Here is an 18311-nt window from a genome sequence, read left to right on the forward strand (position 1 = left end):
ATGTCTCTCTCCATCCACCACAGACTGTCCAGGAGTTGGCGGATACTTTAGTCCAGGTCTGGGAGGACATCTCTCAGGAGACCATCCACCACCTCATCAGGATCATGCCCAGGCGTTGTAGGGAGGTCATACGGGCACGTGGAGGCCACACACACTACTGAGCCTCATTGTGACTTGTTTTAAGGACATTACATAAAGTTGTATCAGCCTGTAGTGGGGTTTTTCACTGTGATTTTGAGTGTGACTCCATATCCAGACCTCCATGGGTTGATAAATTTGATTTCCATTGATAATTTTTGTGTGATTTTGTTGTCAGCACATTCAACTATGTAAAGAGGAAAGTATTTCATACGATTTGTTCATTCATTAAGATCTAGAATCTGTTATCTTAGTGTTCACTTTGTTTTTTTGAGCAGTGTATATATACATATATATATATATATATATATATATTATACAGTAATGGCCGTAAATGTTGGCACCCCTGAAATTTTTCTAGAAAATTAAGTATTTCTCACAGCAAAGGATTGCAGTAACACATGTCTTGCTATACACATGTTTTTTCCCTTTGTGTGTATTGGAACTAAACAAAAAAAGGTAGGAAAAAAAGCTAATTGGACATAATGTTACACCAAGCTGGACAAAATTATTGGCACCCTTAACTTAATATTTGGTTACACACCCTTTGGAAAAAATAACTGAAATCAGTCGCTTCCTATAACCATTAATAAGCTTCTTACACCTCTCAGACGGAATGTTGGACCACTCTTCCTTTACAAACTGCTCCCGGTCTCTCTTATTGGAAGGCGCCTTTTCCCAACAGCAATTATAAGATCTCTCCACAGATGTTCAATGGAATTTAGATCTGGACTCATTGCTCCCACTTCAGAACTCTCCAGTGCTTTGTTGCCATCCATTTCTGGGTGGTTTTTGACCAGGGCTGTGGAGTCGGAGTTGAGGAGTCGGATAATATTTTGGGTACCTGGAGTCGGAGTCGGCAAACAATGCACCGACTCTGACTCCTACTAAATTTAGATTGGAATGTCCCAATTCACAAAAAGTTATAATTAATTACTTCTCTACTGTAAGAATAAAGACCAATGCATGCATGGCCTCACGTAACCGCAAAACGAACACGTTAAGTGACCGTGAAGAGGCATGCTTTTCATGTGCTTCACAATATGGCACACAACGCACAATTAGGAGCGGCAATACTTGTGTTCTGCTGTTACAGGGAATCCATGGGTAACCTAGCCTCTCACTGATAAGGGGTTAAGTAAATATGTTTTTTGCAGGACTAGAGACACTTGTATAAGTGAAGGGAATGGAGGGTCAATGGTTCAAGACTGAAGCTGTAAAAAATTGAAAAAACTGCTGTCATTCAGCTAAGGCTATAAAAACTTGTAAACTCCAATTGTTAGCTTAAACTTTAAACATGACTATGGGATTCTACTAGAGAAATCATGTTTTATAATAAATGCCCCTTCCTGGATCCTCCCACTGCCCTATCTTCAGCAGCAGATCAGCACACAAAAAGGAGAAGGCAGCAGCTTCTGGCCAACTACCTCTCTCTGCTAGAAGAGCTTAGAAGAACTTGGTGGGCTTAAACTGTTCAATACAGTAGACTGTTCCCAGCCAGTAGTCCTGTGGTAATGACATGTATGTTGAAATCCAATAAAGAAAGAATTCAAGTGCACTCACCACATAGACTGCTTCTTCGTTACTTTATTTCTTGTCACAAAAAGACATAATGCAGGGAGACGACATATAGGGGGTGTGCGTGGGCACACCCCCTATATGTCGTCTCCCTGCATTATGTCTTTTTGTGACAAGAAATAAAGTAACGAAGAAGCAGTCTACGTGGTGAGTGCACTTGAATTGTTTCTTTATTGGATTTGTGCATAAGTGTTGTATCTTCTATCAAGTCTTGCACCTTCACTGCTTACGTGAATCTATTGCTGCATTGTGTCTACCTGAGTAATAATCCACAGGAGTGTGAAGTAGCAGTGCCAGGCTAGCTGTTTCTCCCTTTCTATTGATATGTATGTTGCCTTTCTTTCCTTCAAGGAATGTATAAAATACATTTGCATATTAATACAGAGGAGTCAGGGAGTTGGAGTCGGAAGTACAAAAAAAATGCGGAGTCAGAGCATTTATCTACCGACTCCACAGCCCTGTTTTTGACGTATATTTGGGGTCATTGTCCTGCTGGAAGACCCAAGATCTCGGACGCAAACCCAGCTTTTTGACACTGGGCTGTACAGTTCGGCCAAAAATCCATTGGTAATCCTCAGATTTCATGATGTCTTGTACACATTCAAGGCCCCCAGTGCCAGAGGCAGCAAAACAACCCCAAAACATAGTAACATAGTTAACATAACATAAGGTTGAAAAAAGACAAGAGTCCATGAAGTTCAAACTATAACCCTAATAATGAGTTCCTACTGAGTTGATCCAGAGGAAGGCAAAAAAAAAGAAACTCATACTCGAGGTAAAAATTAATTCCCGAGTCCATAACCTATAATGTTATTATTCTCCAAAAATGCATCCAGACCCCTTTTGAATTCTTTTAAACTGTTCACCATGACCATCTCCTCCGGGAGAGAATTCCACAGTCTCACTGCTCTTACAGTAAAGAACCTCCATCTGTGCTGGTGTAGAAACCTTCTTTCCTCTAGACGTAGAGGATGCCCCCTTGTTATAGATACAGTCCTGGGTATAAATAGATCATGGGAGAGATCTCTGTACTGTCCCCTAATATATTTATACATAGTCATTAGGTCGCCCCTAAGCCTTCTTTTTTCTAAACTAAATACCCTAATTCTGATAATCTTTCTGGGTACTGTAGTCCTCCCATTCCCCATATTACTCTGGTTGCCCATCTTTGAACCCTCTCCAGCTCCACTATATCTTTCTTGTACACTGGTGCCCAGTACTGTACACAGTATTCTATGTGTGGTCTGACTAGTGATTTGTACAGCGGTAGAATTATTTCCTTGTTGTGGCCATCTATGCCCCTAATGATGCACCCCATTATTTTATTTGCCTTGGTAGCAGCTGCCCGACACTGGTCACTACAGCTAAATTTACTGTTAACTTAGACTCCCAAGTCCTTTTCCACGTTGGTCGTCCCATTTAATACATAACCCCAGCCGGGATTTTTTTTCCCCGTGTGCATTACCTTACATTTATCAGTGACCTCCACCATATTTCACTGTAGGTACTGTGTTCTTTTCTTTGTAGGCCTCATTCCGTTTTCGGTAAACAGTAGAATGATGTGATTAACCAAAAAGCTCTATCTTGGTCCCATCTGTCCACCAGACGTTTCCCAGAAGGAATTTGGCTTACTCAAGTTCACTTTGGCAAAATGTAGTCTTGCTTTTTCATGTCTCTGTGTCAGCAGTGGGGTCCTTCGGGGTCTCCTGCCAGAGCGTTTCATTTCATTTCATTTAAATGTTGACGGATAGTTCGCTCTGACACTGATGCTCCCTGAGCCTGCAGGACAGCTTGAACATATTTGGAACTTGTTTGGGGCTGCTTATCCACTATCCTGCGTTGACACCTTTCATAAATTTTTCTCTTCCGTCCACACCCAGGGAGATTAGCTACAGTGCCATGGGTTGCAAACGTCTTGATAATGTTGCGCACTGTGGACAAAGACAAATCTAGATCTCTGCAGATGGACTTGTAACCTTGAGACTGTTGATATTTTTCCACAATTTTGGTTTTCAAGTCCTCAGACAGTTCTCTCCTCCTCTTTCTATTGTCCATGCTTAGTGTGACACACACAGACACACAATGCAAAGACTAAGTGAACTTCTCTCCTTTTTATCTGCTTTCGGGTGTGATTTCTATATTGTCCACAGCTGTTACTTGCCCCAGGTGAGTTTAAAAGAGCATCACATGCTTGAAACAATCTTATCTTTCCACAATTTTTAAAGGGTGCCAATATTTTTGTTCAGACCATTTTTGGAGTTTGGTGACATTATGTCCAATTTGCTTATTTTTCCTCCCTTTTTTGGTTTAGTTCCAATACACATAAAGGGAATAAACATGTGTATAGCAAAACATTTGCTACTGCAATCCTTTTCTGTGAGAAATACTTAATTTTCATGAACAATTTCAGGGGTGCCAACATTTACGGCCATGACTGTATATATATATATATATATATATATATATATATATATATATATATGCAGTACATGGAGACATTATAGAAGCTATAAACTCTCATATCTCAGGAATGGAAGAGCGTATCAAGACACTGTAAGAAGATGCTTAATCAGAGCACCTTAACCCCTTAAGAACGAAGCCCATTTTGACCTTAAGGACCAGGCCTATTATTGTTTTTGCACTTTCGTTTTTTTCCTACTCCCCTTGAAAAAATCATAACGTTTTCAATTTTGCACCTACAGACCCATATAAGGGCTTGTTTCTGCATCACCAATTGTACTTTGTAATTTCATCAATCATTTAATAACAAAATCTACCTCAAAACCAAAAGAACATTTATTTTTGGGGTGAAATTGAAAAAAATAAATAAATACCAATTTGAAACTTTGGGGGCTTTCATTTCTACACAGTGCAATTTTCGGTACAAATGACACATTATCATTACTCTGTAGGTCCATATGGTTACAAAGATACCCAATTTCTGTAGGTTTTATTTTGTTTTACTACTTGCACCATTATAAGTAGTCCATGATTAAGGGTCCTGTCTGACCCGAAACACGTTGGTTTTATGTGCTAACCACGTGTCCTCAATAAAGAAATCCTGTTTTGCATCCTACCTCGCTGGACATCAAGTCTCTTGCACCATTATAAGTATGTGTAAAATTGTGATCTTCTGACCCCTATAACTTTTACATTTTTCTGCATACAGGGCTATATGAGGGCTCATTTACGTGGTCCATCATTTTTATCAGTACCATTTTTGTTTTGATGGGACTTTTTGATCGATTTTTATAAACATTTTTATGGTACATGACGTGACAAAATGCACAACTTTGTTATTTTTTTTTACTTGTACACCATTAACTGCGGTTTAGTTAACCTTATATTTTAATAATTCGGACATTTACTCATGTAGCGGATTTTTTTATTGCAATATTTTATTTAAAACATGGGAAAAGGGGGGTGATTTTAACTGTTATTAGGGGAGGGGCTTATTCACTTTTATTAACTTTTTTTCTTGACACTTTTTTTTTTTTTTTTTTTTTTTAAGCTCTCATAGGGTGCTATAAGATGCAATCTTCTGATTGCATATACCAGTGGTCTCCAACCTGCGGACCTCCAGATCAGTGGTCCCCAAACTGTGGCCCTCCAGATGTTGCAAAACTACAATTCCCAGCATGCCTGGACAGCCGTAGGCTGTCCAGGCATGCTGGGAATTGTAGTTTTGCAACATCTGGAGGGCCACAGTTTGGGGACCACTGCTCCAGAGTTTGCAAAACTACAACTCCCAGCATGCCCGGACAGCCAACGGCTGTCCGGGCATGCTGGGAGTTGTAGTTTTGCAACATCTGGAGGTCCGCAGGTTGGGGACTACTGGGATATACTATGCCATAGCATTGATCAGTGCCTGCTATGCCTCAAGCCTGCTATGAAGGCTAAGAGCATCAGAAGACCGATCAGACAGCGAAGAGGCAGGTAAGGGCCCTCCCTCCGTCCACTCAGCTAATTGGGATCCGCGATGTCGCCACGGTTGTCCCGATCAACTCCACTGAGCTACCGGCACCAGTTAACTCGCCTTTTAGATGCCGCGACCAACTTTGATCACGGCATCTAAAGGGTTAATTCCAGGCATCGGCCCGATCGCTGGTGTCCAGCATCAACCGTGGGTCCTGGCTACCTGTAGCAACCGGGACCAACCGGGATTAAATCGTTATCCGCTCGTGAGAACGGTACCTGTACGCCCTTCGTCCCGGTGGGGTTAAGCTAGTTAAGGATAATGCAATCTCATTTTTTGGGGGTTGATCCACAGGTCCTCGTGAGTTCACTAGCCTGCAGCACCCCCATCCCTTCGTTCTATAACAGTGTGGGGGCCCACAGACCTATAGGCATGTATGTAGAAAATAACACATGAGGTAGATGGATTGTGGGTAATCCTCCTGCAGTCTCACAGTAAACAATCGTTTTATCACAATGTCCCATTTTAATGTTGCGCTTCTTCTTATTTCTCACCGCGGGGTTAATGAGGGTATCTGTTACAGCGGCTACGATCTGATACCTGGCGCACTGTGCAGCCATGACACCTCTCTCAGCAGAACAAGCTGCTACTATCTCCCCACGGAATCCTCCTATTAATTTTCAATTAGTGTGACGGAAACAAACCTTTCTCCAGGTCCACCGGGAATAAATCCAGCTTCTCCACTCGCTTCTCCAGCTCATACTCTGCCGAAGCAGCTACTGGATCCACTTCATCGTTCCGCCTGTCGTAATCTTCATTGGAATACGTGTTGAACACCTGTGGATAAAATAATTAGGATATAAGATGTAAGATAGTGGAGGAGTCTCTGAAGATTGCTGTATAACTACAAATCCCAGCATGCACCAAATCACACTGGGGTATTTCATAGAAACATACAATGTGTCACTGAAGAAGACATAACGTATCTTATATCTATCTCATATCTAACTTTCTATCTCATATGTATCGATCTATCTCATATCTATCTATCTCATATCTATCTTATATCTATCTATCTATCTATCTCATATCTATCTTATATCTATCTCATATCTATCTATCTCATATCTATCTATCTCATATCTATCTATCTATCTCATATCTATCTATCTATCTCATATCTATCTCATATCTATATATCTCATATCTATCTATCTCATATCTATCTCATATCTATATATCTCATATCTATCTATCTCATATCTATCTCATATCTATCTTTCTATCTCATATCTATCTTATATCATATCTATCTATCTCATATCTATCTTATATCTACCTATCTATCTATCTCATATCTATCTATCTATCTATCTATCTCATATCTGCCTATCTATCTATCTCATGTCTATCTATCTCATATCTATCTATCTATCTCATATCTATCTATCTCATATCTATCTATCTCATATATATCTATCTATCTATCTCATATCTATCTATCTCATATCTATCTATCTATCTCATATCTATCTATCTCATATCTATCTATCCTGTCCTTGCACTGATAATCTATATGGAGACTTTAGGTTGAGGTTAAATCTCACCAAGTCTCTTTTCTGGGATTTGTCCAGATGGTTTCTTATAAAAAGCTCAGATAAATCTTCCTGCTAAATATTAATATTCATTTCTAGTAACACAGCGCCCGGGGGAACATCGCATTAGGTAGAAGACAAGACTTTACGATCCTATTGTCTCGAGCTATGATGAAATGTCAGCGTAATGGCCGTCTCCTAAATCTAATAGTTACTGTCATCGCACGGCACGACGACTCCCCGCCAGCCCCGCCATACACAAAACACCCTCCCCACAGTACAAAGGTGTCTCCTGGTGTGTAACGTTACTGATAAAGTACCAGAAGTAGGCTATACAAGTGCAGGACTTTATTACTTGGTCACAGTCTTCACACACAGTTGTCTCTGACCCTTCATCATGGTAAGAGATCTGACAAAATAACAACAAGTGTGAAAACAGCTTCTTCATATCTCATTCTAGACCTGGATATCATCCTCTGAACTTACAGGCCCAAAGCCTGAGGCTGCAGTGATCCGTAGCCTCTCTGTTGTCATAGAAATGTGGCTGACACTATATATGGGGGAACTGTGAATGACACTATATATAGGGGAACTGCGAATAACACTATATATGGGGGAACTGTGAATGACACTATATATGGGGGAACTGTGAATGACACTATATATGGGGGAACTGTGAATGACACAATATATGGGGGAACTGTGAATGACACTATATATGGGGGAACTGTGAATGACACTATATATAGGGGAACTGTGGATAACACTATATATGGGGGAACTGTGGATAACACTATATGTGGGGGAACTGTGAATGACACAATATATGGGGGAACTTTGAATGACACTATATATGGGGGAACTGTGAATGACACTATATATGGGGGAACTGTGAATGACACTATATATAGGGGAACTGTGAATGACACTATATATAGGGGAACTGTGAATGACACTATGTATGGGGGAACTGTGAATGACACTATATATGGGGGAACTGTGAATGACACTATATATGGGGGAACTGTGAATGACACTATATATGGGGGAACTGTGAATGACACTAAATATGGGGGAACTGTGAATGACACTATATATGGGGGAACTGTGAATGACACTATATATGGGGGAACTGTGAATGACACTATATATGGGGGAACTGTGTCTGACACTATATATGGGGGAACTGTGAATGACACTATATATAGGGGAACTGCGAATGACACTATATATAGGGGAACTGTGAATGACACTATATATGGGGGAACTGTGAATGACACTATATATGGGGGAACTGTGAATGCCACTATATATGGGGGAACTGTGAATGACACTATATATGGGGGAACTGTGAATGACACTATATATGGGGGAACTGTGAATGACACTATATATGGGGGAATTACGAATGACACTATATATAGGGGAACTGTGAATGACACAATATATGGGGGAACTGTGAATGACACTATATATGGGGGAACTGTGAATGACACTATATATAGGGGAACTGTGGATAACACTATATATGGGGGAACTGTGGATAACACTATATGTGGGGGAACTGTGAATGACACAATATATGGGGGAACTTTGAATGACACTATATATGGGGGAACTGTGAATGACACTATATATGGGGGAACTGTGAATGACACTATATATAGGGGAACTGTGAATGACACTATATATAGGGGAACTGTGAATGACACTATGTATGGGGGAACTGTGAATGACACTATATATGGGGGAACTGTGAATGACACTATATATGGGGGAACTGTGAATGACACTATATATGGGGGAACTGTGAATGACACTAAATATGGGGGAACTGTGAATGACACTATATATGGGGGAACTGTGAATGACACTATATATGGGGGAACTGTGAATGACACTATATATGGGGGAACTGTGTCTGACACTATATATGGGGGAACTGTGAATGACACTATATATAGGGGAACTGCGAATGACACTATATATAGGGGAACTGTGAATGACACTATATATGGGGGAACTGTGAATGACACTATATATGGGGGAACTGTGAATGCCACTATATATGGGGGAACTGTGAATGACACTATATATGGGGGAACTGTGAATGACACTATATATGGGGGAACTGTGAATGACACTATATATGGGGGAATTACGAATGACACTATATATAGGGGAACTGTGAATGACACTATATATGGGGGAACTGTGAATGACACTATATATGGGGGAACTGTGAATGACACTATATATGGGGGAACTGTGAATGACACTATATATGGGGGAACTGTGAATGACACTATATATGGGGGAATTACGAATGACACTATATATAGGGGAACTGTGAATGACACAATATATGGGGGAACTGTGAATGACACTATATATGGGGGAACTGTGAATGACACTATATATAGGGGAACTGTGGATAACACTATATATGGGGGAACTGTGGATAACACTATATGTGGGGGAACTGTGAATGACACAATATATGGGGGAACTTTGAATGACACTATATATGGGGGAACTGTGAATGACACTATATATGGGGGAACTGTGAATGACACTATATATAGGGGAACTGTGAATGACACTATATATAGGGGAACTGTGAATGACACTATGTATGGGGGAACTGTGAATGACACTATATATGGGGGAACTGTGAATGACACTATATATGGGGGAACTGTGAATGACACTATATATGGGGGAACTGTGAATGACACTAAATATGGGGGAACTGTGAATGACACTATATATGGGGGAACTGTGAATGACACTATATATGGGGGAACTGTGAATGACACTATATATGGGGGAACTGTGTCTGACACTATATATGGGGGAACTGTGAATGACACTATATATAGGGGAACTGCGAATGACACTATATATAGGGGAACTGTGAATGACACTATATATGGGGGAACTGTGAATGACACTATATATGGGGGAACTGTGAATGCCACTATATATGGGGGAACTGTGAATGACACTATATATGGGGGAACTGTGAATGACACTATATATGGGGGAACTGTGAATGACACTATATATGGGGGAATTACGAATGACACTATATATAGGGGAACTGTGAATGACACTATATATGGGGGAACTGTGAATGACACTATATATAGGGGAACTGTGAATGACACTATATATAGGGGAATTGTGAATGACACTATATATGGGGGAACTGTGAATTACACTATATATGGGGGAACTGTGAATGGCACTATATATGGGGGAACTATGAATGACACTATATATAGGGGAACTGTGAATGACACTATATATGGGGGAACTGTGAATGACACTATATATGGGGGAACTGTGAATGACACTATATATGGGGACACAACTGGGGCTGACACTATATATAGGGGAACTGTGAATGACACCATATATAGGGGAACTGTGAATGACACTATATATGGGGGAACTGTGAATGACACTATATATGGGGGAACTGTGAATGACACTATATATGGGGGAACTGCGAATGACAATATATATAGGGGAACTGTGAATGACACTATATATGGGGGAACTGTGAATGACACTATATATGGGGGAACTGTGAATGACACTATATATGGGGGAACTGTGAATGACACTATATATGGGGGAACTGTGAATTACACTATATATGGGGGAACTGTGAATTACACTATATATGGGGGAACTGTGGATAACACTATATATAGGGGAACTGTGAATGACACTATATATGGGGGAACTGTGGATAACACTATATATAGGGGAACTGTGAATGACACTATATATGGGGGCACGACTGGGGCTGACACGATATAAAGAGGAACTTTGAATGACACTATATATGGGGGAACTGTGAATGACACTATATATGGGGGAACTGTGTCTGACACTATATATGGGGGAACTGTGGATAACACTATATATGGGGGAACTGTGAATGACACTATATATGGGGGAAGTGTGAATGACACTATATATGGGGGCACGACTGGGGCTGACACTATATATGGGGGAACTGTGAATGACACTATATATGGGGGAACTGTGAATGACACTATACATGGGGGAACTGTCAATTACACTATATATAGGGGAACTGTGAATGACACTATATATGGGGGAACTGTGAATGACACTATATATAGGGGAACTGTGAATGACACTATATATGGGGGAACTGTGAATGACACTATATATGGGGGAACTGTGAATGACATTATATATGGGGGCACGACTGGGGCTGACACTATATATAGGGGAACTGTGAATTACACCATATATAGGGAAACTGTGAATGACACTATAAATATGGGGGCACGACTGGGGCTGACACTATATAAAGAGGAACTGTGAATGACACTATATATGGGGGAACTGTGAATGACACTATATATAGGGGAACTGTGAATGACACTATATATCGGGGAACTGTGAATGACACTATATATGGGGGAACTGTGAATGAAACTATATATAGGGGAACTGTGGATAACACTATATATGGGGGAACTGTGAATGACACTATATATGGGGGAACTGTGAATGACACTATATATGGGGGCACTGTGAATGACACTATATATGGGGGAACTGTGGATAACACTATATATGGGGGAACTGTGAATGGCACTATATATGGGGGAACAGTGAATGACACTATATATGGGGGAGATGTGATCGATGCTATATATGGGGGCATGACTGGGGCTGACACTATATATGGGGGAACTAGAACTAACACTATATATGGGGGAACTGGGACTGACACTATATAGAGAGGGACTAGGACTGACACTATATATGGGGGATCTGTGAATGACATTATATAAGGGGGAACGGTGAATTACACTATATATGGGGGAACAGTGAATGACACTATATATGGGGGAACAGTGAATGACACTATATAAGGGGGAGTTGTGACTGATACTATATATGGGGGCATGACTGGGGCTGAAACTATATATGGGGAACTAGGACAAACACTATATATGGCGGAAATGGGACTGACACTATATATATGGGGGAACTGGGACTAATACTATATATGGGGGAACTGTGTCTGGCGCTATATACAGGGGAACTTTGATGGACATTACATATGGGGGCACTGTGGCTAACATTATATGTATGTGGAAACTGAATGAAACTGTAAATGGAAGAGAATGCTACTGTCACTTTATATGGGGGAATTGTAAATGACGCTATATATGGGGTTACAGTGGATAACACTATATATGGGGAAACGTGGATAACACTATTTATGGGGGAACTGCCACTGTCACTATATATAGCAGTGTCAATAGCTTCCTTCCTTCCTTGTGAGGTCTGATTGTGGGGGTCTCGCTGTACAATATGGTTTCCAAACTTGCGACCTGAATAGTTTAGGTTTTGGGTAAAACTATATAGTATTTGCTTTACTCTCTGACATAGAAATTACTTCTATTAAAAAATCTGAATACTTCCAGTACTTATCAGCTGCAGTTATGATCCACAGGAAGTTCTTTTCTATTTGAATTTTCTTTCTGTCTGACCACAGTGCTCTCTGCTGACACCTCTGTCCATATCAGGAACTGTCCGGATCAGAAGAGGTTTTCTATGGGGATTTGCTCCTACTCTGGACAGTTCCTGACATGGACAGTGGTGTCAGCAGAGAGCACTGTGGTCAGGCAGAAAGGAAATTCAAAAAGAAAAGAACGTCCTGTGGAGCATACAGCAGCTGATAAGTACTGGTAGGATTAAGATTTTTTTAATAGAAATAATTTACAAATATCTTTAACTTTCTGGCACCAGTTGATTTGAAAAAAAAAAATGTAAAATAATGTTTTCCAGTGGAGTACCCCTTTAAGGGATTATCTGCCTGATAAAGCTCCAGAGAAGTGTTTTCCAACCTGGGTGCCTCCAGCTGTTGTAAAACTACAACTCCTAGCATGCCCGGACAGCCAACGGTTGTGTCTTCTTTGCTGCTTAACCTCTCCGCGATATGTGGGTAACAATGGGGGAGATTTATCAAAGCTGTCTATTTCCCGCATGCTTTTTCAAGGAAATGATCGATCTATAATTTTAATGGTCGGTTAAATTAAAGGGGCATTCCGGGAATTTTTTTTTATTTGACTATGCTACAGGGGCTGTAAAGTTAGTGTAGTTCATAATATATTGTCTGTACCTGTGTGACGGTTTTCTCACAATTCTTCTGTGATTTTCACCCCAATATTTATTTTTAACAGTATACAAAATGACTGTTGTCTAAGATTTTTCCCAGGTTGCAACCGGCCGAGACCTAACATCACTAGTCAGCTGATGACAGGGAGCCTGTCTGCTTCAAAGGGTGGAGCGATCGTTTGGTGGGAGAGAGATCAATCTGCAACTAATGCAACAGCTGTAGGCACCCTGATTGAAAACCACAGGCCTTTTGAATGGATGCAGCTCATTTATGTTTCAATAGGTAGGGTGGCTGATGTGTGGGAGGAAGGAAAATGGAATTATGGGATTTGTAGGCAAAGAAGAAAACTCAAACAGGAAATACCAGTTCCCAAAAAGCTAGCCACAGCTTTATGTTAATCTCACAGCATAGCTATTTAGCCCCATGACAAGCGCAGATCCTTCCTAAGCATGTCCATTACTGCCTGCCAGGTACGTACTAAAATCACCCTATGGAGGAGAACCCCTTTAAGCAGTAAGAGACAGAATAACAACAACAAAAATCAAGAAAAACACATTAGAAATAAGTTATAAATAGATTTTCAATTTCAGTAAGAGAAATAAGTATTACTATTTCTGACTCCCAGGTTTATTTTATACAGGTAACAAGCAGAGATTGGGAGAACTCACTTAAAGGGAGTGCTCCTAACCTCAGCTTGTTACCTGTATAAAAGACACCTGTCCACAGAAGCAATCAATCAATCATCTTCACAACTCTCACTTAAGCATTAAATAGGCGTCCAACTACCAGACCACTACCAATTGCCAGAACGGGGAATCTCAATTCCCAGGGCTGCACGGCTGAGTAGAGCAGTGTTTGAACATGCACCCTGTCAGGAAAAGCGTGGCTCTGTACGCTGAGGACAAGCAGGGCTCTGTACACTGAGGACAAGCAGGGCTCTGTACACTGAGGACAAGCGGGGCTCTGTACACTGAGGACAAGAGGGGATCTGTACACTGAGGACAAGAGGGGCTCTGTACACTGAGGACAAGAGAGGCTCTGTACACTGAGGACAAGCAGGGCTCTGTACACTGAGGACAAGCGGGGCTCTGTACACTGAGGACAAGAGAGGCTCTGTACACTGAGGACAAGCGGGGCTCTGTACACTGAGGACAAGCGGGGCTCTGTACACTGTAGACAAGAGGGGCTCTGTACACTGAGAACAAGCAGGGCTCTGTACACTGAGGACAAGCGGGGCTCTGTACACTGAGGACAAGCGGGGCTCTGTACACTGAGGACAAGTGGGGCTCTGTACACTGAGGACAAGTGGGGCTCTGTACACTGAGGACAAGCGGGGCTCTGTACACTGAGGACAAGCGGGGCTCTGTACACTGAGGACAAGCTGGGCTCTGTACACTGAGGACAAGCGGGGCTCTGTACACTGAGGACAAGCGGGGCTCTGTACACTGAGGACAAGCGGGGCTCTGTACACTGAGGACAAGCGGGGCTCTGTACACTGAGGACAAGCGGGGCTCTGTACACTGAGGACAAGCAGGGCTCTGTACACTGAGGACAAGCAGGGCTCTGTACACTGAGGACAAGCAAGACTCTGTACACTGAGGACAAGCGGGGTTCTGTACACTGAGGACAAGCAGGGCTCTGTACACTGAGGACAAGAGGGGCTCTGTACACTGAGGACAAGCAGGGCTCTGTGGACTGAGGACAAGCGGGGCTCTGTACACTGAGGACAAGCGGGGCCCTGTACACCGAGGACAAGCAGGGCTCTGTACACCGAGGACAAGCAGGGCTCTGTACACCGAGGACAAGCAGGGCTCTGTACACGGAGGACAAGCAGGGCTCTGTACACCGAGGACAGGCAGGGCTCTTTACACCGAGGACAAGCAGGGCTCTGTACACCGAGGACAAGCAGGGATCTGTAGACTGCGGACAAGCAGGGCTCTGTACACTGAGGACAAGCAGGGCTCTGTACACTGAGGACAAGCAGGGCTCTTTACACTGAGGACAAGCAGGGCTCTTTACACTGAGGACAAGCAGGGCTCTGTTCACTGAGGACAAGCAGGGTTCTGAACACTGAGGACAAGCAGGGCTCTGTACACTGAGGACAAGCAGGGCCCTGTACACGGAGGAGAAGCGGGGCTCTGTGAAGTGAGGCTTTGTGACTTGCCCCTGGCTCACACAGCAGGATTACTGACAAGCCAGGAGCCTGTACAGAGCCCTGCTTGTCCTGCCCTCCCTTCCTGTATTTGGTCTACTCACAGAGACACGCAGGCAATAGCTGCAGGGACACAATTTTTTCACCCAAAAATATACACATTTTGTAACCAATGTATATTAAAAATATACTTCTAATGGTATAATCTACATTATATAAAAAGTTTTGCTAAGAACAGGTACATTTTAAAGCTGGAATAGAACAGAATAACAGGGTCCCCTGCACTACAGGTGGCAGCAGTCGGACCCCCAACTATTCAGCATTGATAGGTAAAGAATGCATGAAGAATTCTAGGAATCTTGCTGATGTAGGAAATAGAATCTGTACAAACACATGTGGATGTGATGCCTGCATCCTGTGCACCTTGTTCTGTCTATACTGGATGGGAAAATGCTAACACCATGACAATCTGTCATCCATAGAATTCATCTAGAATCAACACAGAGGTCCCATATAATGCTGCCCTTGCTGTGGAATGCTTAGGTTTGCATAATGCCGACACATGACTGTAAACAGGTCAGACGTCTATACAAGACAAGTTCGCCAAGCGCTGTGACACTATTTGGCCACTCGCCAGGTCTCGGGAAGAAGACGGATTGTGACATAATTAATCTGACATTACTACCACCGCCGTGAACTCTTCACTTGGCTCCGTCATGACCTAAATACCATTTATTCCTTCACTTATCATCTCTGTCCTGTGGTGCCATGTACACCAATGGCAGTCACCAGTCATCATCTTCTCCATCAACGTCCTAGGGTTTATGGCATACATTTGGTGAGGGATCCAAAAGTCTTCGTTCCTAGGGTTTATGGGATACATTTGGACTTAGTTCCTAGGGTGTATGGGATACATTTGGTGACGGATCCAAAAGTGAGAATCTTGGGGTTTTGTGGGTGCTATAGGCAAGAGTGACAGTAAAGTCCACACACCAGACCCCCTAAATAAAGATATGGAGCCCAGGTCAGATGCCAGAAATGAATTTCCATGTATACAGACGCCAAAAAATAAATGCATGTAAACAGACTCTAGACCAGACTCCCCTCTGTGGAAAGGCTTTAGACCACAATCCCCTATATACAGACTCCAGACCAGACTCCCCTCAGTACACAGACCGGGACCCCCTGTGTACAGACCCCAGACAAAACTAACCACTTAATACATACCATAAACCAGGATCCCCTGTATATAGATCCCAGACCAGACCCTAGACTATGATTCCATATATAAAGACCCTAGGCCAGACTCCCCTCTGTGCACAGGCCCTAGACCACGATTCCATATATAAAGACCCCTGTGAACAGGCCCTAGACCAGGATCCCCTGTATACAGATTCCAGACCAGACTCCCCTCTTTGCACATGCCTTGGACAAGGATCCCCTGTATACAGACCCCAGACCAGACTCCTCTCTGTGCACAGGATCTAGACAAGGATTCCCTATATAAAGACCCAGGACCAGACTCCCATTTGTGAACAGGCCCTAGAGCAGGACCCATTGTATACAGACCCCAGACCAGACTCCCCTCTGTGCACAGGCCCTAGACCAGAATCCCATGTATACAGACCCCAGATAAGACTAACCACTGAATACAGACACAAGACCAGAATCCCATGTATACAGAACCCAGATAAGACTAACCACTGAATACAGACCCCAGACCAGCACCCAGTGTATAAAGCCTGCAGAGCATACTCCCATAGGTGCGGGTCCTCTACCCCATTGTATGAGTGCACAGTTGCACTTGGGGTTGAGCACCTGTTATCACCTTGAGACTACGTTGTTTTGTTTTTCCATACTCCCAACCCATATACAGAGTCCAGACCAGACTACCCCTGTATACAAACCCTTAACCAGACCCTGTCTAAATGCAGACCGAAGACCAGAAATTGACCACTCCTTTATACAGTACATAAACAAGACTCATTCTACTGAACAGTGACTAGACTCTAGGTGGCAACCATGAGTTATACTTTTGGGTATCTTTTGAAACTCAGAGTGGCATAATAGGTGACATGGGAATGTTTAAAGTTTTAATATAGGGGGGTCTCATCACAGACACTGGTGGCATGTATATAATTAATTTATTTTTGGGGCACAATATATAATAGTTTAATTTTGGGGCATCAATATTATATTGGTGGGGGTCCTGCTGCTGTGACCTTCAACGGTCACTCGAACAAAGTGACATTGATGGCAGGAAAGTTTAATGCCACTTCTTCTTCTGTCTGGTCCACTTCGAGGCTCTGCAGTCGTCCATTAAATATAAAGAGTTGGACCTCCAGCAACTGGACATTGACAAGTCACTGATACAACTTCTTCAAAGGGATGACAAAAAGGTAATGTAGAAGGTGGTGGCTGCTGGAGTTTGCAGAATCTTCATTTGGAATATTCAAGTGGTAGATTTTAGTCAGAGATAATATGGTAAGTTATGTCCAAGAACGGGAAAACTGGAGAATCCTAAAGCCATGCATGGGAAGAGGTAGTGAGGTCAGATGTGAAGTTTAGGACAGTTAAAGACACCATTATAAGAGAAACTTAATTTAATGTTATTTCCATGTTGACCTAAAGCTATACGGGCAAAGAAGACAAATGTCGAGACTGACAGATAAGTCAAGCGGCATTCATGGAAGATTGGAGAGTCTTGTTAGTGGTAAAACGTTGAGTAATCTAGACAAGACATTACTAAGTCAA

At 42.2% G+C, this 18311-nt stretch overlaps 1 protein-coding gene across 9 annotated transcripts in view; it reads right to left on the reverse strand.

Moving 5' to 3' along the window:
- PPP1R9A (protein phosphatase 1 regulatory subunit 9A) overlaps positions 1 to 18311 on the reverse strand; it is a 325401-nt gene that overhangs the window by 143526 nt on the left and 163564 nt on the right. For all 9 annotated transcript variants that reach the window (XM_056518985.1, XM_056518987.1, XM_056518981.1 and 6 more), the window contains exon 3: positions 6337 to 6469. In XM_056518985.1, coding sequence (XP_056374960.1) covers positions 6337 to 6469 — 133 coding nt within the window. The remainder of the gene's footprint in view (positions 1 to 6336; positions 6470 to 18311) is intronic.

Source organism: Hyla sarda, chromosome 5 (genome assembly GCF_029499605.1).
Source record: "Hyla sarda isolate aHylSar1 chromosome 5, aHylSar1.hap1, whole genome shotgun sequence".
In the NCBI taxonomy this organism is placed as follows: Eukaryota; Metazoa; Chordata; class Amphibia; order Anura; family Hylidae; genus Hyla; species Hyla sarda.